The 24,738-nt window shown below is 56.9% G+C and overlaps 1 protein-coding gene across 2 annotated transcripts in view; it reads left to right on the plus strand.

Moving 5' to 3' along the window:
- LOC131668911 (semaphorin-1A-like) overlaps positions 1-24,738 on the plus strand; it is a 100,983-nt gene that overhangs the window by 26,820 nt on the left and 49,425 nt on the right. For both annotated transcript variants that reach the window (XM_058943393.1, XM_058943394.1), the window contains exon 2: positions 8,598-8,836. In XM_058943393.1, the coding sequence (XP_058799376.1) occupies positions 8,734-8,836 (103 nt within the window). In that variant the 5' untranslated portion in view covers positions 8,598-8,733. The remainder of the gene's footprint in view (positions 1-8,597; positions 8,837-24,738) is intronic.

A 24,738-nucleotide genomic window follows, 5' to 3' on the forward strand; every position in this document is an offset into this window, starting at 1 on the left:
AAAACATTCGCCTTTGGCTTGTGCTAGCTTGTCTCGGCTCACAGTATGATGGATAGTTATGACGTACCCTTTAGAGCGAACAGTGTTTCGTCGGGTATTCTGTTAGTATTTTATTATTGTAAGTGATATTATTTAAACGTACGACAATAGCAAGCCCTTTGCAATTAATTTTATGATATAAACTCATCGAATATATATACGACTTTATAAGACAACGCCAATTTTCCCAATTCCTAAGTTTCCTATTGCCCGAAATAACAAATGAATGATTTATCAGTGCACAATCTTCTTGATTACTTGATATCTGATTAGATTTTTACATTTGATTGTGATTCTAGTACTTTTTCTTCATCTGAATAAACGTATCGTGAATTCTGTTTAACTTTCATACTCGGACTAGTATTCTGACCAACATGGATTGCAATAAACTTTTTCTATATTGAAAAGGTTCGATGTGTGTTGACTTGGTTTATTGCTTACTACGCCTCTTCTTCAGTAAATCACGCGTTTTTATCGTCGTTTTCAACAGTAAAAATGCCAAGGAACACCAAGTTGGAACAAAAAGTTTTTAGATAAAATTTCAACTCTATTAGCTGTAGGCTAATGTTTATAAAAAATCGCGATAAAATTGTCACTAACTAATAAACTAAATCTCCCTATTAATATTTTTAGACTTCAAGTAGAAGAGTTCCTCCCGATTTGGTTGCCGAGATTTGCTTTCAAAGAACAACGCAATTTTCACGAAATGCTCGAAAACCTTTGAAAAAACTAGCACATTGGTTTGAGCATTGGTAGAGATGTTTGTCTCGATGTGTCGAAAAAATGCACGAAGCTGTGTTGAAAATGAACGACGTCAAGGTAAAAGAGTGGTGGTGGAATTCGATTGAGATTGGCGCAGCAGGAAAAAGCTGAAAGTTGAGCGCCGCCGAGTCGATAACCTGCGGATTTGCAATGGAAAGTGCCGACAATGCGTGTATGCATTTATAATTGGCGACCCGGAGCGCCGGCACGATTCAGTGATAGGTCCATTGATTCGCCTTAATTAGCGCAAACAAGTCGAGCTGGCGAGGGAGCAGCCATAATGAAGTGCCTCTTTCATTGGCGCGGGGCGCCGCTCGGATTTTCAGCGGGCGCGCGTGTAACCCCGGCGCGTTGCTGCACGATGCAGCCTGCGGATTAATTGGCCGCTTAAACCCGATTAATTCTCAAAGTTAACCCGGCCGAGCTAATCGCGTAGCTTTTTCCGCGAAAGCAGCCGCATCTGTCGCGCGCGCGTTGTTCATCGACCCTTCGAGCCCTCGGCAGCGCGTCTCTCTCTCTCTCTCTCTCTCTCTCTCTCTCTCTCTCTCTCTCTCTCTCTCTCTCTTCTCTCTCTCCTTTCGCATTAATTTGCGCGGCTCGGACGCGATATATCGGCCGAAAGCTCTATGATTCGCGGAGTGCTCTGATAAATCGACCGCTTCAGCGGCCGCGTCATTCGCATGCATGCGACCGACGAAACAAACAAATTAATTTCACACAACTAATTATGCGGAGCTGCGAGCTCGAATTGATCGAGCCAGGGCGAGCGCGACGTGGCGCAGGCGTAACAGGTGAACCATCAGTTTGGTCGCGGCTCGAGGGCAGCCCGGTTTTTCCCGGGGCCGCGCCAACTAATCGCCCGGCAGACTGATTGCATTAACATTCGATCGCTTTGTCCTTCGCCGTTCGACTGCCGCGCTGCTGGATATTCGCCGAGTTCAGCCGGCTGCGGCCCGAGCCATTCCCCCGTAACAAGCCAATCTGTTCCCAAGACCTTCAGCGACAACGCACGCTAATTCAATTTCCGTCCTCCCTCCCTCCATCTCTCTCTCTCTCTCTCTCTCTCTCTCTCTCTCTCTCTCTCTCTCTCTCTCATTTTGGCTGCAATTAAACGGGAGCGAGCAAACAAACGCGCGCAGCCTCGGAAGCAAAAAGGAAAAGGAGTCGGCTCATTATCTCGTATCGTAGGGCGCACGCGCACACACCAGTGCATCTGCCTCCCTCCGCGAGAAGAGCTGCGGCTCGCGCGTTATCTGCTGGCAGCGAGACGTTGAGCAATTTATTGGCCGCTCTAGGAGAGCGCTTTCTCGTTTAATTCCAGAACTCTCCTCCCCCTCCCTCTCTGCCCGGCTCCTGCCACACCGGCAGAGAATTCTCTCGGCCGCTGCAGTTTTCCACGCGCGTCTATATCGACAAATTGATGTACGAGCTAGCGCTCGGCGCGCGTACATTGTCGCGTATTCGCGCGAGCGTCTGTCGGCAAATTAATATTTGACGCGCGAGGCATGCAGTTGGCGGCCGAGCGGAAGATCGCGGCGCGAAGTGCGGTCGCGCGCCTCCGATCGGAACGGTTGGCCTCGCGAGCTGCGGCGGGGAAAGCGCTCCGCGGCGCCAAAGTCCCCTGTCCTCCGAGCCGCTGCGAAGCTCGGGCTGCATAATTCATCGAGGCCGACGGGCTCGCTACGGACAAAGCGCGCGCGTGCGCGAATCGAGCTTCAATTAAGCGTTTTTTCCGCACTCTTTCCACGCAACGTCTCCCGCATGGCGGCGGCAGAGGAGGAGTCGCGAGGGGGAGCTCGTCCACCTTGGGAGCGGGAACCGGCCGAGCCGGTAGTTTTATCGCGTGCAAGGGACAAAGAGGCAGGCAGCGCCCCGCCAGCCGCTGCTGCTCGACTTGTCTCGTCCTTAATGTCAGGCTCGTCGACGCAGCGCCGAACGCGCGCCTAGCCGGGAAATTGGCTCGCTCGCGAGAGATGATGGAATAGTTGAGAGCTCGGCCAGAATAATGCATACCCCAGGCCAGCGTCGGGCTGGCCAAGCGCGTACGCCGACCCGATTGAATGTAAGATCACCACTTTGGCGAGCGCCGCCGATAAAGAACATCCCGAGTTGAAGAGAGAGAGAGAGAGAGAGAGAGAGTGAGCGAGTCGAGCTTGACTGCTCTCCTCTCGACGAGGCTTGATCTCGCTTCCACTGTAAGAGCAGCGCCGGCGCTAGATATCCGGCATCGTACATCGCCGACGAGTCTCCGGTAGTCGCGCTGGCTTTCGCGAGCGAGCGCAGAAATTGGTCGGCGCGTCAAGCCGACCGGCTCGGAAATTAGCTGTCGCTCCGTCGAGCCGCGAAAAGCCGGCGACTAGCATTCCTCGATGCGTGCCGGGTCGATTTGATAAATGAGCCAGTCGCGCTCGCGGACAGCAGCCGAACTTTGCCAATAAGCCCTAGCCTCAAAGACAAATGTAGCGACGGCTACTTGAAATTTTAATTAGAAAAATTCTCGGCAATTGTAATCGGCGAGCGCGCCGAGGTAGCTAATGGCTTCTGCCTGATAATGAGCTCTCTCTCGCTCTTCATTATGGGCAAATTCGAAAGTAAATTTGCGGACAAACAAAAATGGCAGTCATTAAGAAGATTCCGAAAGAGGTCGAAAGAGCTCGAAGCAGCGAAGCAGCGGGCGCACGGCAGCGGTGGGAGGGCTTTAATTGAAGTGTCGAGTGGAGGCTTGGTAAAGAGAAAAGTTTAAATGCCTGCCATCTCCTTTTTGCCCCCTTTTTGTTCTCCTTTTCTCCGGCAGAGATATCTCGGTCTCGAAAAAAAAGGGGGGATAAAATTTGCCCGTAACTTTTGTATTCCAGTGGCTCGCTGCAGTTCTCCTTCACGGGCCCCTTATTAACTCGGGCTAGATCGCAGTACTCGCGACGCAAACGACGGCGACGGCGAAATGAAATTCCAAAACAAAAAGAATCTTTCTTTATGAGCGGCTGGAGCCTCTCCTCCCCGGCGGGCTCTAATATTCCCTGCTTAAACCTGCTCCTATTTCTCGGGGAGCCGAGGAGGAGCCGAGGAAGCCGTCGCAAGGTGTAGCTTTCCCGGCCGACGGAGGCGTGCATGTTGCCGCGCGTACACGCGCGCGAGGATTTATCTGCCGCGCTGATTCGGCGGGAACGCGCTCGCCTCTCGCTCCCCCGCGCGGCCCGGCCGTCTGCTCGGCTCTCCCTCCTCGCTCTGATTTTCCTCCTTGCTCCCCGTTGTCTTTCCGCTCCAATTTCGCTCGCGCCCTCGACTTTAATTCAGCGCCGCTCTCCGCGCAGAGGGCACGCGTATTTTTAGCCCCGCTCCCGCGCCAATTGAGAGATCCACGTCGTTCGCGCAGGATAATATTTCGAGGAAAATTTTTAATTAAACTCGGTGGACTTTATGCATTCATGGCGGTGCTGGCTGCGCCGACCAAGGGGAGAGAGACAGAGAGACCGACTACGATTGAATTATTCAAACAATGGCTGCGACTGCGGCTTCATGGGTTATAAATTCAGCAAATTCCGACGGAAAAAGCGCCGCATGAAAAATGAATACTTATTCATGTCGCGGGGTGGGGTACGAGGGCGAGAAGTAGGTTGCGATGCCCGCGCGTTGGTCAATAGATCGCCGCGGCCGCAGCTCCTCCGGCGGCGGCGGCGGCGGCGGCGGCGGCGGCGGTGGCGATGCGGCGCGCGTCCGCGAGTTCGCGCCCTCGACGCGCTCCCTTTCGGCCGGATCGCTTAATCTCGCAAATCTCCAAGACTGCGGATGATCCTCGCCGGGCACAAAGCCGCATGAATAATGCGCCCGAGCTAATACGAAGAAATAGTTAATGCAACAAAGAATCCCCCGTCGGCGGACTCGGTGATATTTCAGCAGCGCCGGCAGCTTCATCCGCTCACTCCTTGGCGCTGCTTCTTGGCGTAATGGCCGCGAATATTTCCATTTCAGCGTAATAGGGTCTCACCCCGGCGAATATCCTCCCCCGAGGAAATCAGCAGTAGCGCGGTAGCGGCCGGGAGAGCACTAACCAAACGGCTGAATTCCTTCATCCGCGAAATTCGGCTGTGCCGCTATCTCGAGCCGCCGGCAGAGCTCTTTGGCCAGATTGCCGGCTGCGGCGCCGCCGCCGTCGCCGTTCTCGTCCTCGCGATCGCTTATCGGTCATTTCCGGTAGCGAGCCCCGGCCGAGTGTCGGACGTCGCCTCGAACAATCGGCTTTTCATTCTCGGCCGCGACCTCGGGAGTTCGACGAGCAGCTCGCGGCCCCGCCTCTGCCATTATCCTCCGACTCGCTGCCACGCGAAGTAGCAGCGTCGTCGCGAGACTCTCTCTCGCCGCGCGGAGCGCTGATCGCCCAGCAAAACATCCGCTGACGCCGTCGTCGTCCATCTGTCCGAGTCGGCCGTCTATCCGTCTCTGTCCTTCCGTCGCTCGCTAGAGTGCGAGATAAACCGGCGAATGATAAAGTGGGAAAGCCAGGCAAATGGAACGGGAGGCTCGCAGGCTGCATCGCGCGCACCTGTTAATGCGATTAACAGTGAGCGGCTCGAGGGATGGATTTACGATCGGTGCGCACTCGTTTGTCCGGCGTTGCTTTTGGTCGCGCGCGGACGCGACGAGCGATTTACGGCGGGCAGACGTCGCTGCCGGCCCGTTATTGCTTTTCGCTGATTTGCTGGGAAAAGCAAACGCGGCTCCGCCTGATAATTCGCCGCTAAGCGCTCGGAAATCTTGCCCCGCTCCAGTCCCATTGTGCCATCGAAGGGGACGCGCGGCTGCGCGCATTATCAACCGTTTCCGCATGCTGATTCGCATGGAGCAATTATGGCACCGCCCGCCCCTGCCCCCGGTCTCGCGGCTGCTGCAGTTGCCGTTGCTACTGCCGCTGCCACCGCTGCTCCCGTTGCTCCCGCTGCTGTTGCATTGAATTAACAAACTAATTAATTATGCCGTTGATTACGCGCGCAGCTCGCTATAGCTGCCGACTAATCTCGCGCACCATCCATTGTTAATTATTAACAGATGATAAGCAATTTTCCATCAATTACCGCGGCCGCGTCGACGAACGCGATGCCGATTGGCGAGGGCGCGCGCGCGAGCCTCCGGGTTTTCGGCGCGCCGAGGAGGAAAATATTGAGCAAGCGCCAAGTCAGCCGCGGAGGAGAAGGCGCAGGCGGCGTCTCAGTCATTCAACGAAATTTGCCTGGAATACATTTCCATATAGGCGAACTACACGGCGCGCAGCGGCGTTTTCCATAGCTTACACGCGCCGTTGCTTTATCTCGAAATTTCCATGGAATAATTTTTCCCTCGACGATTCGCCTTAGAGAGAGACAGGGAGAGCGAGTGCGCGCCCCGGAATTTCGCCCATTGTGCAAGAGAGCGGGAGAGCGAGTAAGAAATTGAATTTCATGACCTATCGCAGTTTATGGCCGCACAGAGAGAGAATGCGCCGGCGCGAACCTTGCAATTTTTATAAATATTGCCAGAGCGTTATTCGATCGACTCCCGCGTGCGCGATAGTCCGCTGTGCAATGGCCCTTCTTTTATTCCGGCCGGGATATTGGAATATCCGAGTGCCGAAGCAACTGCACCTCGCATTCGTTAGGAATCGAGCCTGTCGACGCTTGTTCTCGCTTCCTCCCCGGCTCACGCATAGGCTTCGAGTTCAGCGGCGGAGCAGGGGGATGATCCTGGAGGAGGATTCGGCAATCGCGTGTTACAGGTCACTGCGTCGACGGCCAACACAACGCGGCGGCCGTCCGCGCTCTCCCGGGGGAGGAGGCCGCCACATGGGCGCGACGCACGATGAACTGCGAGGAGCCCTCTCGGACAAAGCCCGAGCGGACGAAGAGCTTCGTGGTCCGGGCCCTTGATGCCAGTCCCGGGGCGACGCGCCGGCGGCGAGTGCATTTTCCGAGCCGCCAAGCCCGAGGCCGCGGGCGATTAAAACTGCCGATGGCGCGGCGCCGCTCGCGGATTCGGGCGCGCAACAAGTTGCGAGAGCGCCAAGGCGAGCGGGGGCGCGGCGCGTTCGGTCAGCCTGCATCCAGCAGCGAGCTCTCCTCCGAGCACCGCAGCCGGCCAACTTGCCCTTTCGCTCTCCCACCTCTCGCGACTCGGCCAATTTACCGATATTTGCACTGCCGAAAGCTGACGCAGTGGCGGCGCCGGCTGATTTCGAATTCAATCGGGGTGCGCAACTTGCCGCGGGCCGTACACGCGGAATTCATTATTAGTCGGGCGCAATATCGACCCCCGGCGCGACGACTCGGCTTTGTTTTTCCGCGGCGCTGTCGCCGCGGCAGATTTATGAATTTCGCGGCGACAGCCAGAGCCGGCGCAGCTGCTGCGGCTTGCTTTCTGCCCGCCTACGCCGCTCGCGCGCACCCGTCGATTCCGACTCGCGCGCGCACACGTAGCAAATTAAAAACAAAGTTAACCCGGCGCGCGTGCTTCGCCGGCGTCGTCGAGAGTCGCTTTTAATGTCGCGCACGCGTCGCTGCCTTTTTCTGGCGCCCGCGCGCCGCGCTAATTTAGCAGGCTGCGCGCGTCAGTCGGGGCCGGTTGGCAGCTTGTAAAAACAGCCTTCGCCCCGGCGAAGAAACTTGCCTGGAAACTGCCTCTCGCGGAGAGCATAACCGAGGCGAACTGCGCTCCAACTTCGTACTTCAATTAACATCCGAGGCGAGGCGCTGGGGGCGCACGGCAAACAAGCGGCCGCGCGAAAAACAAGCAGCCGCGCGGGCGACGTGCACACATTAGGCGCGCGCGCGCCGCAGATCCCTTATGGGGGTCCCCCGCCCCCCTGCGCGCTGCCCGCATGTTGTCGCGTGCGCATTGTTCCGCGTCGGGCTCGCGAGCGCGCCACGGCAGCGATAAAAGCTCCCGGCAGCTTTTCATTCGAGAGCCGGTATTAGCATTCCTCTCCGGCGCGCGCTGCCTCCTCTCGCGCCCCGACCTCCAAGTTTATTGTGGCGGCGATCGGCGCTGCCGGGGCTGAATATTCAGGAGCCCGAGCGTCAACGATATGCCCTCAGGTCAGAAGGCCGACTACGAGTGCGGTCGCCGATGCCTGGCTGCGCCATGCATATGCAAGCGCCGCGCCGATCATTTAGGTACTCCGAGTTCGCCCGCGCCTACGTCGCGCATTCTACTGTTACGCGTGTCGCCCGCGAGTTTTTAGTCGCGTGTCGCCACCGCGGCGCCTCTAATTTATTTACGCTTGCAAATTGAGGCGGCGCGCTCCCCATCTTTGTCGTAGTGTCGACGACGACGCCGGGGCCCGAGACGCTGCTGTCTCCCCCCCCCCCCCCCCCCCCCGCGAGTCTCGTGCAAAGTGGCGACACGTTTTGCGCCCGCAAAACGATCGATTTAGCGTGGCGAGCGCCCTAGAGGCAACTTTCGCGCCTCGCGTCGAGACAAAGCATCGAGTGCGCCGGCGTTCTTTTCTTCGTCTCGCGCGCAGAGCTGAACTGGCCGCCGCTCGAGCGTCGTCCTTCGACGGTGCAGGCGCGCGCCAAGCTGTCCTCGCCGGCGACCGCGAGCGGTGAAAGCGCGCCGTGGCGGCCGTCCATCGGCTTCGCTTTCCATTCGATCGAGACGGATTTATTATGATTTGGCGATGCCGAGCGACGTTTTTACCTCCTTGTTGTCGTCGTCGTCGCGGCGACTGCTCCGATTGCCGAATCATGCACGCGACGGCGCCTTACGTAAAGGCTCTCTCGCCGAGAGCGTGACGCGGAGCTGCAATTGATCCTCGATTGGTGTTGCAGGCAGCCGAGGGAACGGAGATGACGACGGTGATGCCGAGGGCAGGCTGACCGGCTTGTCGCGGCAGTCCTCGCGAGTGAGCATCGGCACTCCAGCGCGCTCGCAAGCCAGTCGTCGCAGCTGCTGCTGCCGAGGACCATGGAGCGCAATATCGCGTGCATCGTTGTGGCGGCCCTCGCCATCCTTCAGGCGGCCGGCTGCTGGCCCATGGATCCGCTGCCCAGACTCCACATCAAACACCGTAAGTCCAATTGATCGAGCAACAAACGCCGCAGTGCGTCAACTTCATCTCGTGCTCTCGGCAGTGTGGTTATTCGCGTTGGAATATTGACGAGCAATTACCCGTCCACGGCAAGCGTCTTTGCCGACTGCCGAGCCCGGGCTGTCGATAGCCGCTGAGCGCCTCGGCTCGTCGACTCCCTTGTGCTTGGCCAGGAAACGCCGCAAACGGGCAGCAGAGCAAAACCGAATCCGCGCGTCACTTGTTTCCAGCGCGACGAGCGGCCGCTCGACCGTGACACAAGCGCCGCGGCGGCCCGATAGCATCGGAACGAGAGCGCAAACAAGAAGTAATTTCGGGCAAGCGCATTTTATCGCGAGGAGAGCAGATAGCTGGGCCGCGGGGAGGGCAGGGGTAGGTCTGACGGCTGGCATAAACCAGAGGCTCAACTCCCTCGGCTATACATGACCGCCAATACGTATCGACGCGCGAGCGCGACCCGGCCATTCGGGAAATTGAGCTGTAATTTTTTTTACGAGGCCCGCTTCGGCGACGGATGCGTCACAGGCGACGCCGAGAGAGCACCGCGCGCTGCCCTGATGTACTACATCGACGAGAGCGGATCGCGCGTACAATTGGGTATTTGGGTCGCGGTGCGGCCTGTCACGAGCAATACTGCGCGATCGTTGCCGTCGCGACGTCGCCGACCCAACGTACGAGCGGACGCTCGCGCTTCCTGCTTTCTTCTCGCTTCGACTCGACACTTTCTCCCTCGGAGGGATCATGAGAAACACTATCGTCGGGCATTTGCCCGCGGGACGCATGATTAACTCGGACCAAGCTGACGTTACGTAAGCCGATCAAGCGGAATTGGCGGCGCGCGTCAATAATCGAGCGCCCGAAAGAAACGGTGGAGAAGAAGAAAAAGCCGCTCGCACGCAGGTACAATTAGCCGCGTCGAGGCGAGATGCGTCTTAGCATTTCGTAACGGTACGTTCCATGGGATTTCATCTGGACTCGGCGCGTGTATTATGAAACGCTACTTCATTGACGCGAGAGAGAGAGAGAGAGAGAGTCGAGAGTTGGAAGAGGAAAAGAGAGAGAGAAGAGTGAAGAGTGCATTGGGCAAACGCTTAACGCGCACATGTACGGCCTGTGTTTTTACTGGCAACGAGGTTAAGCCTCGCGCGCGCGCGGTGAGGAGTAGACGACGAGTAGCAAGCAGCGAGCACTGCGGTATTTTGTATTTTTAACGAGACGGTAATGTGTTTTTTTTCTCCTCCTTCTGTTCTTCGCCTTTCTCTCAGGAGCTGTGTCTTGGTGAGTGAATCACTCGATAAATTCGTATTAATGATGGTCGCTCTATTCACAGCCAGCCAGTCTTCTTGACAGATGAGTCTAAACGAGCTCTCCTCTCTCTCTCTCTCTCTCTCTCTCTCTCTCTCTCTCTCTCTCTCTCTCGCTTCAACAAATGACGGCAATCAATTTTTTACAGGGATCCATCAAGTTATTATAACCCGGCGCAACCAGCGCCCATTTCTTCTATTTACTTTTCATTCCGACGCGTACAGCGCCATTCTTCTGGCGCGAGAGTACATTAGGAATTATGCAGGTATGCAGGTGGAGCGAGAGGGGGGGGGGGGCAGAAAAAAGGAAAGAGAGAGAAAAAGAAACGGAGGGCGAGAAATGTGATAATCCGCGTAATGAAGCCCGTCCGTCGGTGCGCACTGTATTAAAAAGAAGAGCCGAGCGCGCGCCAGGTTATCGCCGGGGCGGCTTAGCCTGATTCACGAGGGCCGCCACCGGAGTTAAAGAATCGAGGTCGCGGCGGCGCTCGCGCGCGGACACGTGGGGGCGCGTAAGCAGATAAACCAATTGAGCGGCGAGCAGGTGGGCTAATGAACATCCCCCTTCGGAGGCCATCAGAAGCGATTAGCGAGCCGCTGCTTTTCGTGCTCCGCTTTATCTTCGCCTCTCGCTTTTGTTTGTCTTTGTTTTTTTTTTTCTTGTCTTTCTTCCCTTTTTTGCGGACGCGGCGAGATAGAGCGCGCCGGCTCCATTCAGCCGGCCGGCTGGCTCCCCATTCAGCGAAAAATTTAGCAGCGACTTACTTAGGTAATGGCTACGCTGCTGCTGCATGCCACGGGCGGCAATCCCCCAAGGGCCAACCTCCACTCTCGTGCTTCTGCTCGCTCGCTCGCTCGCTCTGATGACCGCCCTTATTCCCGTCTAAATCACGCGTCTCTCTCTTCCTCTCTGGAGATTGCTGCTTCTTTCATTAGTTTTTGAGAGCATCGAAACAAAAGTACATGTATATGGAATAGGAGCTGGGCAATCCCTGCTCATTAGCCAATGCTTAATCAAGCCATTCTGGCAGCTGGCCCGGCCTACTAGTTAATGCTGCACTGACACCCTACACTAATGGATCCTCCTCATTATTCTCCGATATGCCTCCTCCTAGCTCTGGCGACGTACGTCGGACAAAGCTCGGTGCTCCGACTGGCTAATTAGAGCAGAAAAAGTAGCCAGGCGACTCGTTCTCTCTCTCTCTCTCTCTGTTTGGATTAGCACATCGCCATTCTCTGCCGGCTCATTCGTCGTCTTACTGGTCGCGAATCGCTGCCGATCAGTCGAGCGCAACAGCAGCAGCAGCAGCCGCCGCGATTCCGGATTGTTTGTCCGATTAGGGCTCCTCTTCTACGGCGCGATTGCGACAGACGAAACTTTTCAACGTCGACGCCGACTTTCTCGGGGGAAAATGTGTTTCACAAGCGCGAAGAGACGTCGAGCCAGATAAATCACGGTCGCGCGGTTATTGATTTCCAAATTAGCCTACATACTCCGCGGCAAATCGATGCGAGCGGGAAATCTATTCGGAGGACAATGAAGAAAAAAGAAAAGCAGACTAATGCCGTAATAATTCGAGGTCCGGGGGTACTTAGCGTCGTAAAAGCCGAGTCGCATCTGGGACAAAGGCGAGATAGCCGCGGAGAGGAGAAAAAATTCCGGAGAGCGCGAGGCCCATTATTCGCGGCGCCCGCGATTAACTCGCCACGAGAAAGAGACTCAAGCCGATTATCCCGCTGCTGCTCTGCGCGCGCTCTATGCTCTATTACCTGTCCCGCTGGCGCTACGACGCCCATTTATTCGCCACAGCGCGACCAGCTCTCTAGCTGGTTTCCGCTCTTTCCCTCGCCGAGTGCGCGGCCCCACAAACTGCCTGTTTTTTTTTTTTTTTTTCTTTCTTTCTTTCTTCGAGCGCTACTTAATCTGCGGCTGTGGTGCCATTGTGCGACTTGCATGCCGCTCTCGTTCCGATGACGATCCAACGCGACGCGCCAGATCGTTCGCGCCGTTAATGAGCCACTTTGCTGCTAATCATTCGCAAGCGTAGGGTGTTAGAATTGACTGTGGCGTCTGGACGAGGCTGCTTTCATTGGCAATCAACGTTAATCTTCGTTCGCGACCGTATTATGCATTTCGTGAATAGAAGGGACGGTCGTCTGGGAGCTCGGAGCTCAAAATCCGTGGCTTTGGGCGGCGCGGCCTGCTCGTTGCCCACATAAATTCTCGTGCCTTGGCCACGTCGTCGTCGTCGTCGTCGTCGTCGTCGTCGTCGTCGTCGGGACTTCCGCGCGGGCGCATAAATAAAAGCGGCGCGTGCGCCAGAAAGCTGCTTTCCGACGTCCGTCGCCGGTGTCCTCTCAAAAATTGAGGCGCGCTTTTCGCCGAAAGCTGTTGCGGCGAGTCCGAGCCAACAGCCGACTCGCCGCCGGCGCAATTCCAAACGATAACTCTTTGCGCGGCCGAATTTCGGTGTTCGAGTGCGGATCGGGCGCGCGCGAGTTAATTGATTCGGCCGGGCGAATCGAAAATTTAACGAGCATAGCATCGTTCATTCTTGCGGCTTTGAGCGCCGCCGAGCAAATACATCGGCCAGTCCCGATGGATTAACGTTGCTCTCAATCGGCCGAAATTTAAATAATGCGGTAAGTGGAAAAGCTGCTTTTAAAAGCTTTTTGAAAGGCGAGCTCGCGCTCGCCGGGCGAAATAATCGGAAAATGCTGAATGAAACTTGAAAGCACCGGTCGCGCTAAATGTCATTTAGCCGCGATCGGCGGGCTTACGCGCGCAAAGTATAAATCAGCTGCTGGGCCGCGCGCGCCCGCGAATATTTTCGTCGCGCGCCGGCCAAATGACACGCGATAAATCATTAGTGGCGCGCGCGGGTCAGCGCCGGTAACGAGCGATCGCTTTGTCCGCCGCGCGGAAATTCGCTGACAAAGCGAAAGTTTAGCCGTACAAAGCGCAATAACTCGACCCTCGGCCTCTCCCTCCCGCCGTCGCCGGAGAAGGAGCCATAATCGGAAAATTCTTCGGCGGCTAGCGGGGAATTTTTCAATCGCTTTCGGCTGATCGCTCTAAATCAAAGGCCGCGCCGCGCACAGAAGGAAGGAGCTGTTATTGCCCGATAAATTCACGGGGGGGGGGGGGGGAAATAATAAGCGCGCAAAAAGGTCGGGACAGGCCGCGCGCCGGAGAAAGCAGCCGAAAGTTTTGTTGTTGCCGCGGCGGTTTTATCTCGGCCAAACTTGATTCCGCTCGCTCGGCTGAGGCTGCAATCGATCATCGCAGCCCAACGAGAAAGGAGAAAGCAGGCGTACGGCGGCGGTACGCTGGTGGGGGCAAATCACTTTTCAACGCTCGCCCCGCGACGACGCCGATCGATGAGGGCTAGACAGCTGACCAGCAGCAACCGGCAATCTGCATGTCTGAAGGGGTTGCATGAGTCAGCGAGCGCTACGTTCCCCCCCTCGCGCGCGCTCTTAGACATTTAATTCAATGGGCCGCGCGCGGATTAGCGCTGATTCATACTGTATAACGGCGATGATGTTCGTTAGTCATCAATTTTGCGTAATTACGTCGCTTCACCTTCGCGGGCGTGAGTCAGTGCGCGTCTCTATGCCTGACTCAGGCGTGTGACTAGCGCGCGCGGAGAAAGAGGCGAGTGCGTGGACAGCGGAGAGGCCCCGGCAAGGGGCGGGAGGGGGCGATATATCCGCGCGTTAAAACTTAACGAATTCATAAAAGAAGCGCGGGCTTTTCGCGTCGGCGAAGTCGCATCAGGCCAGCTCCTCTCCGGGCCCCACCCCATCCGGCAGCGATAATAACAGCGATGCGAGAGTAAGTGAAACGGATGCGAGTAACGAACGATGATGCGCGCATAAAAGTAGAAGTAGCGCGCGAGCGACGGGACAAATTCCATTTGCAGTTTATTGCTCTCTCGCGAAAATCTCTCGGAGTGCCGCGCGCCGAAGCGAGGCGCGCGTGTGATCTTCTTTTAGCTCGGTGTTTGACGGGAGCGCCGCCTTTACGAGGCGGGCAGCTAGAAAACACGAGTGGCACCAGCATTTGGCGGGATTTCGCGCGCGTGCAAGGCAAAGCGAATTTCGAGAGATTGATCGACGAGCCTGGTTTGCGTCGTCGAGACGCGATTGCTTTCCGCGACAATCGTCGTGACGACAATGAAGGAATCCTTCTCAGCGGTCGCTTAATTGCCTTGCGGCGCGACTGGATACGACGCGGATCGACGCTCCGTGTCTTCCGCGTCATTCAATCGTGCATCAGCGAAAGCGGCGCGTGCGTACAAGCAGCGGCAGGAGGTCGCGTATGATTACTTCCTTCGTCTCTCTCTCTCTGTCGCTCGCTGCAGCTCTCGCGCACACATTGCACTCTTGAATATACCATGGAGCTCGTTGCATAATTGAGGGGCTAACTGTAGTGCGTTGTGCGGCGCACTGATCGGGAGAGCGAGCAATGCTGAAATTTGCAAAGCTTCATAGCGAGAGCAAGGAAGAAAGGCGCGGAGTGTGCAGGCAACTCGAGCTTTATAAAAGTTCCATTTGCATTTGCATGCGCTCGGAGTATGAAAGCCGTAAGTGCATTCAAATTGACAGTCGAAGGGGACCAAATGTACGCGGCCCAACCCCTCAGATGTCTAATTTCAATGTTTGCAACTCCGGCACGCGAGCACACACGCACGGAATCGCAGAGAGACGCCGAGAAAGAGAGAGGTGGGGGAGATGGTGGGAACGTATATGGGTAGCGAGGGATCAAACTGACGCTGAAAAATTCAACGGCTCGCTCCGGGAAAAGCCGCTCGATTTGGCAGATCCACCATTGTCGTCGGCTTTTGTGCGCTGGCGAAATTCCACGCGATACCGATTGTGAGTCCTCCCTCTGATGGATAGCTGGGATTCCGCTCGGACCGTTCCGCGCTTTTTTTTTCCTCCGAAAATCAAGCTTTTTGAAACGGAAATCCGGCCGAGCGAAATATTTACATAGAGAGCCGCAGCAGCAGTGGCGTCGGCAGCAGCTGCGGCGGCGGCGGCGGCGGCGGTAGCAGCAGCAGTGGCAGAAGTCGGAAAATGAATAATAATCCTGACAACATGTTAATTTGAAATGTTACGCGAGGCTCGAGTGGCTGCGTTAATATATCAAGCGTTTAAGGTTCTCGCAGAGAGACACGGGCGTGGGAGTAGGCCGCTCGCACGGGCACACGCGGCTCTCGATAATCGCATTCCGATTACGCAATTATACGCGGCCAAGGCTAATGCACTCTCGCTCGGTCCGATGCCGACATGTGACTGACTGACGTTGACAACGCTCTCGATCATCTCCGCCGCTTCTGTCTCTCGCGGAACCTGTGGCTCTGACGCACGCCCCGAAGCGAAACCACCTCGTTTGGACATCGTCGCCCGACTTCTCACAGTCTCCAACCAAATGATTGACCAACCATTTCTCAATCGGACGCACTCGTCGAAGACCGCGTGGAAGGAGGAGCCGAGCGCCGCAAACGCAGAACAAAAGAGGACGAAATAAATGAAAGTTCGTCTAATCAGAGACGGAACGCGCGGAAAAGTGAAAGCGCCGTGTATGTGAGCGGTGGACGCGTGAGAAAGTAACGGCGCTCGCTCGTACATTCGGCAAAGTCGAATTGGGAAAAGGACGCCGGGGGAAAGCTCCGGATTTATATCAGTCGCTCTGTCCCTCGAGATAAGCCACATACTCTCGGCGTATAAATAACGTGCAACAACGAGCGCGCCACCTGTTTTCTTCCTGCCCTCGCGCCTCGAAACGCCCTTCTCGCCTTTTCCCTCCTTTATCCTCTTCCTTTTTTTTCTTTCCTTTTTTTTTCTGTTTTCATAAAGCGCCCCCGCTAAAATTAACCTTTACGTAAGGCCGCTGATTAGATCGCGTACGACCGTACGCGAGTTGCGCGCCATGGGAACGGAACGATCGGAAATTTGCGCAGCGTTGGGAAACGCGTCGACCGCGCTGAAGAAAGCTGGTCGAGGGAGACGGATAAAAGGGAAAACCGGAGAGGCGTTCGCTCGGTTAAATCGGGCGCGAGAGCTTCGATAAGCTTTTTGATCGTTGACGCGAAATCAAACATACACACACGCACGCACGCACGCACGTACACTTGTTCACAGCTCCTATTTATTATTTCCGCTTTAAAAGAGACGCCGGGCTGGCGAGCGAGTGGGGCTTTATTAATAGTCGCAGTTGAATGCAGTGATACGAGGGCGGGCGAATCGATACGCGAACACACACACACTCTCTCTTTCTCTATACATATATAGAGTAGGCGCGCGGAGGTCAAGAACCGTCAGAGTCGCGCGAACGCTCTCTCGTTCTCTACTTTTCATCGGTACTTTTTAATTGTCGCTCGTCGCTTCGCTCCATTAAGCCGTCCGTCTATGGGATTGCCACGAAGTCGTCTATCGATATTAATTTCTGAAATTTGACGCGCGGCCGCGACTGCGACGGGCACCAAGAGAAAAGGCAGCGTCGGTGGCGCACGTACAAATCGACGAGCGCAGCGGCAGGAGCGAGGCTTTTCTTCTCCCGCCGGTAATCGCGGAAGAGGGGGGGGCGCGCGACGCAGGCCAGAAAAATGAGCGAGCAGTCCGTTTTCCGGTTGGCGCCGCGCGGCAAAAGCAGCTCGTGACGAGGCCGAGCACGTACGTACACCTCGAGAGCAGCCGGAGACTCGCAATCTTTTTCGCCGGCGATTTGTTCGGCCACTATTCCTACTGCTGGCGCTGCTCCGAGAATTATCGCGAGCGAGCAACCGGAGACGGAATGAGATCGAGTGGATTATATACGCGTGCCTTTCTCTCGGTCTTGTTTATTTTCCGCTGGCTCTCTCCCCGATCGGAATAAGGAAAAAGAATGGCTCGGAAGCTTGCAGTTGGACGCACCTGGCGCGCTACTCGTCAAATGATGATTTTACGCTAACGCTGCCCCGAGAGAGAGAGATTGGTTTTTCCGTTTGACCTGCTCGCTAAATAACGCCGCGCGGCCGAACGTACCTCCATTAATATTTCTCTCCGCGCGCTCAATCTTTTCTCCTTTCTTACACTTGATGTTTCAATTGCTGGACGTTTTCGCGATTGCCCATTGTTGCCGACGTACAAATATACGCCCCGTGCGCCTCGCTTCTCGCCGCTGCTCCTCTTCTTCCTCCGCGCGCTCTCGCAATCAGCCAGCGAGAAATTGACTGTCAGCTGCAACTGGGCCTGCACGCCGAGCAAAAAAAAGAGAAGGGAAACGAGAAAAGAAACATTTCGATGGCTGCTTAATATCCGAGGGATGTGGAAAGCCTCCGTCGGATGGCAGAAAAGAGAGAGAGAGAGAGAGAGAGAGAGGGGCGGTCGAGGAGAGGTCGCGTAGACTGCGAGCGACATGCGAGGCGCGACAATAGACTAGCCTCGCTCGGCGAGATTTTAATATAAGATTTTCCACTTTTGCCAGTAGCAGACGACCGAGAGAGCGAATGACAATGCGCCAGAGTTTCGTCGCGAGATGCATGTATTGATGCAGGGGCGGAGGAAGAGGAGGCGACGGTGGCGGCGACGGTGGCGGCGACGGCCGATGTGTGCTGGCAAGCGCACAAGTTCAGCTCCGACAAGCTACTTAATAGAAGTTCGCGGCAACGGGGAGGCAGCAGCGATCGAAGCTCTCTCGACTTCCTTGGCACGCGTCAGTGTGCACTCGCTCTCTCTCTCTCCCTCTCTCTCTCTCGGAAAGCAACGTCCCGGGATAATTAGCAGACTGCTACCGGCGCCCCCGAGCCAAGGTGCTCCGCCGTTTAATGTTTGCCTAGCAGTCGAAATTGCAAGCTTGCGCGCTTATCTCCAAGCAATTACGCTTCGCGCGCGCAGCCTCCGGCCGGTCGTTAAAAGCGTGCGCGTAAAAATTCATCGGCACGCCGGGGCTAATTATAATACACGGCGCTTCTCGCGGCCGGCAACGGGCGCCGCGTGCTCCCTCGATAATGGAGCGGCGGTCGCTCGAATTTCTCGAGCGCGCCGTCGGGCGGAGCGCCGCGCCAACGGAAATCTGATTTGCGCGATCGCGAGTGTCGCCGATGCGGAATGGCGTGTTTGCCGGGCGTAACGACAACTGTCAAAGGCAGCGCGCGCGGCTCCGGTCACTCCTTATCCCCCGGCGCTCGCTTAATTAACTCGGCGAGCCCCCTCCCCGAGCCGCCCGTCTGCGAGATCGATCGCGCGCGCGCGCGCGCCGCGGCGCCGCGGAGTGCAGCCTGCCGCTTTGTCGCGCTCGAGAAAAAGAGCCGGCCGAGCGCTCGCCTTTTGCGCGCAGAGTGCAGATTCATCAAAGTGCGCAGAGAGCGACGGGGCTGCAAAGCTCAAAGCCTCGAGTGCGCGGCAGCGGCCCTTTTAGCGTTTCGGGGCCGCGGCACGGAATCGAAAGAGAGAAAGAAGCCGGAGAGCGGACAATGCGTATTGCCACTCGAGGAGCGCGCCAAATGAACTCTCCCTCGGTGGAGCTCCCGCGTTCGCATCGATTGCTCTGCGTGTGTACGTGTGTGTATGTGTGTGCGTGCGCGTAGCCCCCCGCGGAACGCAAGGAAAAAACGAGAAGGGAGCTGTGGCTGTGCGCGAATTGATCGAGGCTCGGATGATGATTCACCGGGCAGATGCAAATGCCGGCCCTTGGCAATAGCAGAGCACGAGCTCGGCTTTGCTCTGCTCTCGAGTGTTCTGCCGCAGTCATCGCCGAGATGACTGCTCCTTTCAGCGCTCGTTGACGGATTATCGTTGCCTCTGGCATGCAAATGTTTAGCGGCAAGATTAATCGGGAAGCGCAATAATGGGCCAAGAGGCTAAAGCCGGCCGCGCGAACAAAAGAAGCCCGTCATTACTCGGCGTTAATAACGACGACCGGAGCGGCTACTGAAATATATTCACGTTAATTAAGCCAAGGAAAGTCGCTGAAATTGCGAGGACAATGCCGCGATCCTCGCGACTTCTTTCGCCCACCTCTAGCTCTTTAATTAACCGCGCGTTTCTGCTCTCTTTTGCGCGCGGTCTTCCTTCGTGTGTTTTTTCTCGACAATTAGAGGCGCGCAATTCACAGCGGCCGCGTATTAACTCATCGGGGGCGATCGCGCTCGAATCATTCCGTGGGGGGCTGCCGTAATTGAAGCGCGCTCCAGTTTTATCGCGGCGAGAACACGTGTCTCGCGTGTGCTTGCATGTTAATGAATTGTTTAGATAAGGAATGTATGTGTGCTTATGCGCGGCCGTTTGGCCCGCGAGTAAAATGAATTTCCATTTTTCCACTCCGGCCGCATTGACGCGTGTGTCTCGATCCCATTTCCTTGACCCCTAAGTGATTGAATGCGCGCCTCTGAAATTTCATAGCGAGCGTCATTAGTCATTTCTAAGTTGTCGTCGCATCGATTAATCATCCCGAAATCGATTTGCTCACGCGCGGGCCGATCTGGCTTTTAATTAACGGGAGAGCTCGCCGGGCGATGCATTTGCAGAAAATTAGTGAGAAAACTTATTCCCGGAAGCACGAAGATACACAAAGTTTGTTCGCGCGCTCACTCTCTCTCGAACGGAGTTGGGTGCGCGCAAATTTCAATACTTAATGACCATCGCGCGAACGAAGGGCCGCGTAACGAAGCATTTTAATGATCATCATCCTCGAGAACGACAACCCTCGACAGTGTAGTCGCGCGAGTTGCCGGAGTGCTATTATAATTAAATTCGCCACTCGGCCCGGCGTCTACTTGGCTTTTTCTCGATTATTCGGAAGTTTCGAGCTCGCTTTTTATTTTTGCCCCCCCCCCCTCCCCGCCCCGAGTTCGTAAGTCGATTAGGAGGTGCTACGCGTCCCGAATACCCAGCCAAAAGGTAACCGATCCTTCTCCCCCGTCTCCCCCGCTAAACGGCTTACGCGGCTTCCCTCCTCTACTTCCAACTCTGCTCCTCGCGCGCTCACTGCGGTCGCTGCAGTCTCGCAACTAACGAACGCCCGCGGATTTCTCGGTGATTGGACGTGGTCGTCGAAAAATCCACGAGTGGCGCGTAGCTCAGCCGCGCGTCGCGCGACAAATTGGAAGAGGAAAAATCACGCGAAAGTATAATAGTAAAGAAGCGACGGTCCAAGCAAGCGATTTATTGGGCCGTGATAAATATGCATTAGACTTGATACGCATATGGATTGCGCGCTCGCCCGGCCAGTGGATAAAAAGAGCGCCATTCCCCGCCCCCTCCCCCAGCTCGAGGCTGCATGCACCCGCGGGCGCGCGCCAAAAACCGTGCAGAGGACAGCTCCTCCTCGCGGGCTCCGGGGATTTAGTGTGCACTCGCGTTCTAATTTCATTATGAATATAGATGGCATCTACGTCCGCCACTATATACCGAAATTCGATATTCTCGCGCAGTTATATACGCGGCTTCTTTTTTTCTATTTTTGTTCTTTTTTTGTTCTTTTTTTGTTCTCTTTTTAATTCATCCTCGTTGGTTGCCGTTTGATTGGGAGGGGAGTCGCATCCAAAACGCGCTTGAATTCTCGATCAGTCTGAGTTCTCCGTGAGCCTGAATATTCATGGATTGTCACGGATCGAGAACGCCGGCTATTAATTTTAAATGGATATGGAGTACAGCCGGAGCGCACGATGTCGACTCGACTCGATCGAATGGCCAGTGACAACAAACGCGCCAGTGCAATGACAGGTGGATCGAGCGACGCGCGTTCACGTTCGGTTATCCGCGATCGCCATGCGCGGCTCCGTCTCGCGAGGGGCTCCGCAAGACGCTTCGCTGTGGTCCGAGACAACCAGTCGCCAGCCACGCACGGGCCCCGATCGAATTATTCGGGCGAGCCGCGGCAAACCGCCAATTGCGGCTGCCATTGTGCCTCCAGCGAGCTGCTATTTTTAGCCAACCAAGAGCGCCGACTCCGGAAGCGCCGTGTGCTTTTATTGGCTCGCTCGCAGAACGTCGCCGATCTTGCAACATCCCGGAAAGGCCACGCGCGAAAAATCACGCGTAATGGCGCGTCGCGCAGAGGGAAGCAGATCGAGCGGCGCTGATAGCGCGGAAATGAGGTATAAATCAGAACAAAACTAAGGGAGCCCTCGCGTTGGCGGCCCGGACAAGGCGAAAGCGTAGCGCGCTATCGGGATAAGAATCGTCGCCGTGGCGCGCACGAAATTGGCCTCTCCCTCTCGCTCTCTCGACGCCGAATATCCATTCCACTGGCCTCGCGATCGAACGACACGGACAGCGGGCACCAATCAACATCTGGCGACGAGCAATCGACCATTGGCAGCCTGCAGAGAACAGAAGGGGAGATCGTTCGATCTCTCCGATGCGGCCCGACTGCCAGGACTCGTTTCTACTCGCCAATCGTTCTTTTCCTCCCGGAGCGACCAATTTTACTCGCGTTATCCGCGCGCGGCTCGTCTTAATTTTTAATTAAAGCCTGTTCGAGAAACTTTCAGCCACGGCATCGAAAGAGAGAGAGAGAGAGAGAGAGAGAGAGAGAGAGAGAGAGAGAGAGAGAGAGAGAGAGAGAGAGAGAGAGAGAGAGAGAGAGAGAGAGAGAGAGAGAGAGAGGAAAAAGGCCGGGCGAGCGACATTAGCGCGCGCGTCCCCTCGTTAGCCGGTCGTTTGCGGCTTTTTTATACGCTCGCCACCAAAGCGATTTTTGATCTCAGGAAGGGCCCGTGGGCTGCCTTCCCCTCGAGTTCGGATACAGGGCCGCTTAGCCGGCTTTTACCTCGCGCTCGATCGAACGGACGTAAGCGCCGTCGGCCCACGCAGATGGAAAGTCGCGGAGGCGCGGGCTCCTCGCGGCGATAAAACGAAGCGGACGGGGAATGCTCGTCCGGCGGATAAATTTAATGGAAAGTGGCCGGGGCCGCCTTGCACTTTCTCGTGGCACATTTGTCAGGTGCGCTCGGCCGCGCCGCTGAGCCAGTGGGCACACACACATTTTTCGCCATTGTTAGCGTTGCGAAGGGGCTGGCTGCAAATCTCGGCCGTCATCTTGCGGATTTACATCCGCGCGGATTAGCGAGTCCTGTGAATTGCTCTCGACGTCCGCCCGCGGCGCTGGCTGGAAGGGGCAGCCGGCGGGCAGCGTCGGCGCTGCTCTCCGCGCGCGTACGGCTCGTCGCCGGCAATCCCGAGGGGATTACGTCGCAGCGCGAGAGCAGCCGGGCGCCACTCGGCGCGCCTCGATGCTGCCTCTCGTCGGCGACGGCTTTGCGCAACGCGATCGATTAGCGGGCCGCTCGGATTCCCGCGGCGTTCCCGCTCCGCAGCCGAATAATCGCCGGTCGACACGCACAGGCGCGGCCCGCCCGAACGAGGCCGAGCCGGAGCCGCCGACCGCTCGCCGTCGACGTCCTCCTCGGCGCGGCAACGCCGAGCAGCGAGCTGCTCGTCCGCCCGCAACTTATCCTCGTCGTCCCCGCGAGCTACAATCGAAGCTCGCAGCTTGCATATCGATTACCGATAATGCCAGCTGTGCAGCTACGATCGTCGTTACGGCGAACGAGCGGTTGTTACTCGAGTCGCGGCGCGAGGCGAGAGACGAGCAGACTGGCGCGCGCTCGCTCGGCTGGGCTCGCGGTCGACTCACCTGAGAGTGAGCCAATGACGGGGCAATGATTCGGCGAGTCGGCGGCAAGCCTGGCGAGCGATCGGCGCGCGCGCCCCGCGTCGAGCGTCGCGCGAGGCAGCGCGACATGCAAAGAGAAACGCCGCGTGCGCGACTCCACTGAGCACACAAAGGGGCACCGTTGGCCTCGTTCAGCGCCAATAGCCGAGGCGAAGCAGCGTCTCCGTGTCGTCATGATCCTCCATTGTGTGTACACATCCACTGCACGTATATCGGATTGCGGGCTCGCCTGCCGCCGCCTTAGACGCCTCCTCCTCCTCCTCGCCGTCTGTACTCCACGAGTAATATTATACCGCGAATCCGAGTCGAGGTGCCACGTAGCTTCCTAATGATCCGCGCCAGCATCTGCACTGCAATGCCATTCAAGATGTCTGACCTTGCAGCTGGCGGCGGTTCTTCTTGGCACACTTCAGTCGCCGTGCTTTGACTGTTGGAGCCGCGCGACTAACTGCCGCGCGCAAGCTGCGTCACTAATTGCAATGCAAGCGCGCGACTCGTGCGGTTGCGATCGGCGTGCTCGACGCGGCCCGCCGCGGCTCCGAGCACTTGATTAATCCAAGTTGCGCTGATCTCGCGCGATCGGTAAAAAGCCTCTCGGTACCTGCGGTGCGACTGCCGACGAGCCCGCCTAGCCCGAACTGCACCCTTCCTCATCCAGCGCTCGATGTGGCTTCCTCCTCGTCTGCCGTTACAAAGAATGCTCTCGCGGCCGACGCCATTGTCGCGCGCCAGGGCGAAATCTAGCGACGCATCTGATGGTCTTTGTCGGGGCTCGGCTGTCCGCCGCCGCCGATGGCTTTCGAGTCGAGTGTGCCGCGCTATCGTCACCGCAGTCTTCTTTGACTGGGTTTCGCCCAGCACTTGCTTTGCCGCTCGCTGCCGAGTTCAAAGGATCGCTTTGCCGTACGCGGCATCGGCGCGAGCCGCGGACTCGTGCCGCTAACGAGTCGCCCGTGGAGCGTCGGATCGGCGGGCGTCTCCCAAGCGACCGAAGCTGCGTCGCTACCACAGGCGCGTATTCTCCCCGGACCGATCGAGCGCGAATCTTTGATGAGTGGAGGCCACGACGACGACGACGACGACGACGACTACGACGAGCTGGTATCCTGGGGGCTAATGTAAACAGCCTCCCCGGAGGATCGTTAGTCGCCGCGTGCGCCGAAATCGCGAGCACGCCTATGCATCCGCCGCTATGATACTTGGCGCACGTCAAGCTGGCAGGCCGGCGGCTCAAGGGCTTTCCCCGTGCACGCGCGTCTCTGCATGACTGACGCTCGCTCCCACTGCCGCGCCGCGTTTCGACGGCTAGGCGGCCTGCCCCGCCGCTGTCCGCATCGGGCTAATCGATAACCCGACGATGTCTCAATTAAGTGCCGATTGCCTTCGCTAACTCGGCTTGAACATTTAATGAGCCGCCCTACATCCCGCGCTCTTCCGCGTTCTGCAGCGCTCCGCCTGAATATCCTGAAGGGGCTCCACTACGGAAAGGAAGCGGACGAGCGAGGGGGGGGGGGGGGCGCTGCGCTCGCGAGGAGAGACAAAAAGGCAAAGTCCGTCGCCGTGGCGACTGGACATTGAGTTTTGCATTGAAAAGGGCCTGCCCGACGGCCAGAGCCAGCTCGCCGCGTCGTCGAATTTCGCTGAATTGCAGCGAGGCATTGCGCTTTTTCGCGCTCCCCTTTAATTCGGCCGGCTGCAGCCGCTGCGACGAGCGGCGAGGGGAGCCAGGGAGGGGGTTCCGTTGCTCGATTTAACACTTTGCGCGCTGCCGAGAGAGGCAGAGAGAGAGAGAGAGAGAGAGAGAGAGAGAGAGAGAGAGAGAGAGAGAGAGAGAGAGAGAGAGAGAGAGAGAAAAGCTCTCTTCGTTCATTCCTACGCTTTCATCGTCGCTCTGTTCTGCGCTTTTTTAC

The sequence above is a fragment of the Phymastichus coffea genome, unplaced genomic scaffold (assembly GCF_024137745.1).
Source record: "Phymastichus coffea isolate CEN01 unplaced genomic scaffold, Cenicafe_Pcof_1.1 PCOF00085, whole genome shotgun sequence".
Classification (NCBI taxonomy): Eukaryota; Metazoa; Arthropoda; class Insecta; order Hymenoptera; family Eulophidae; genus Phymastichus; species Phymastichus coffea.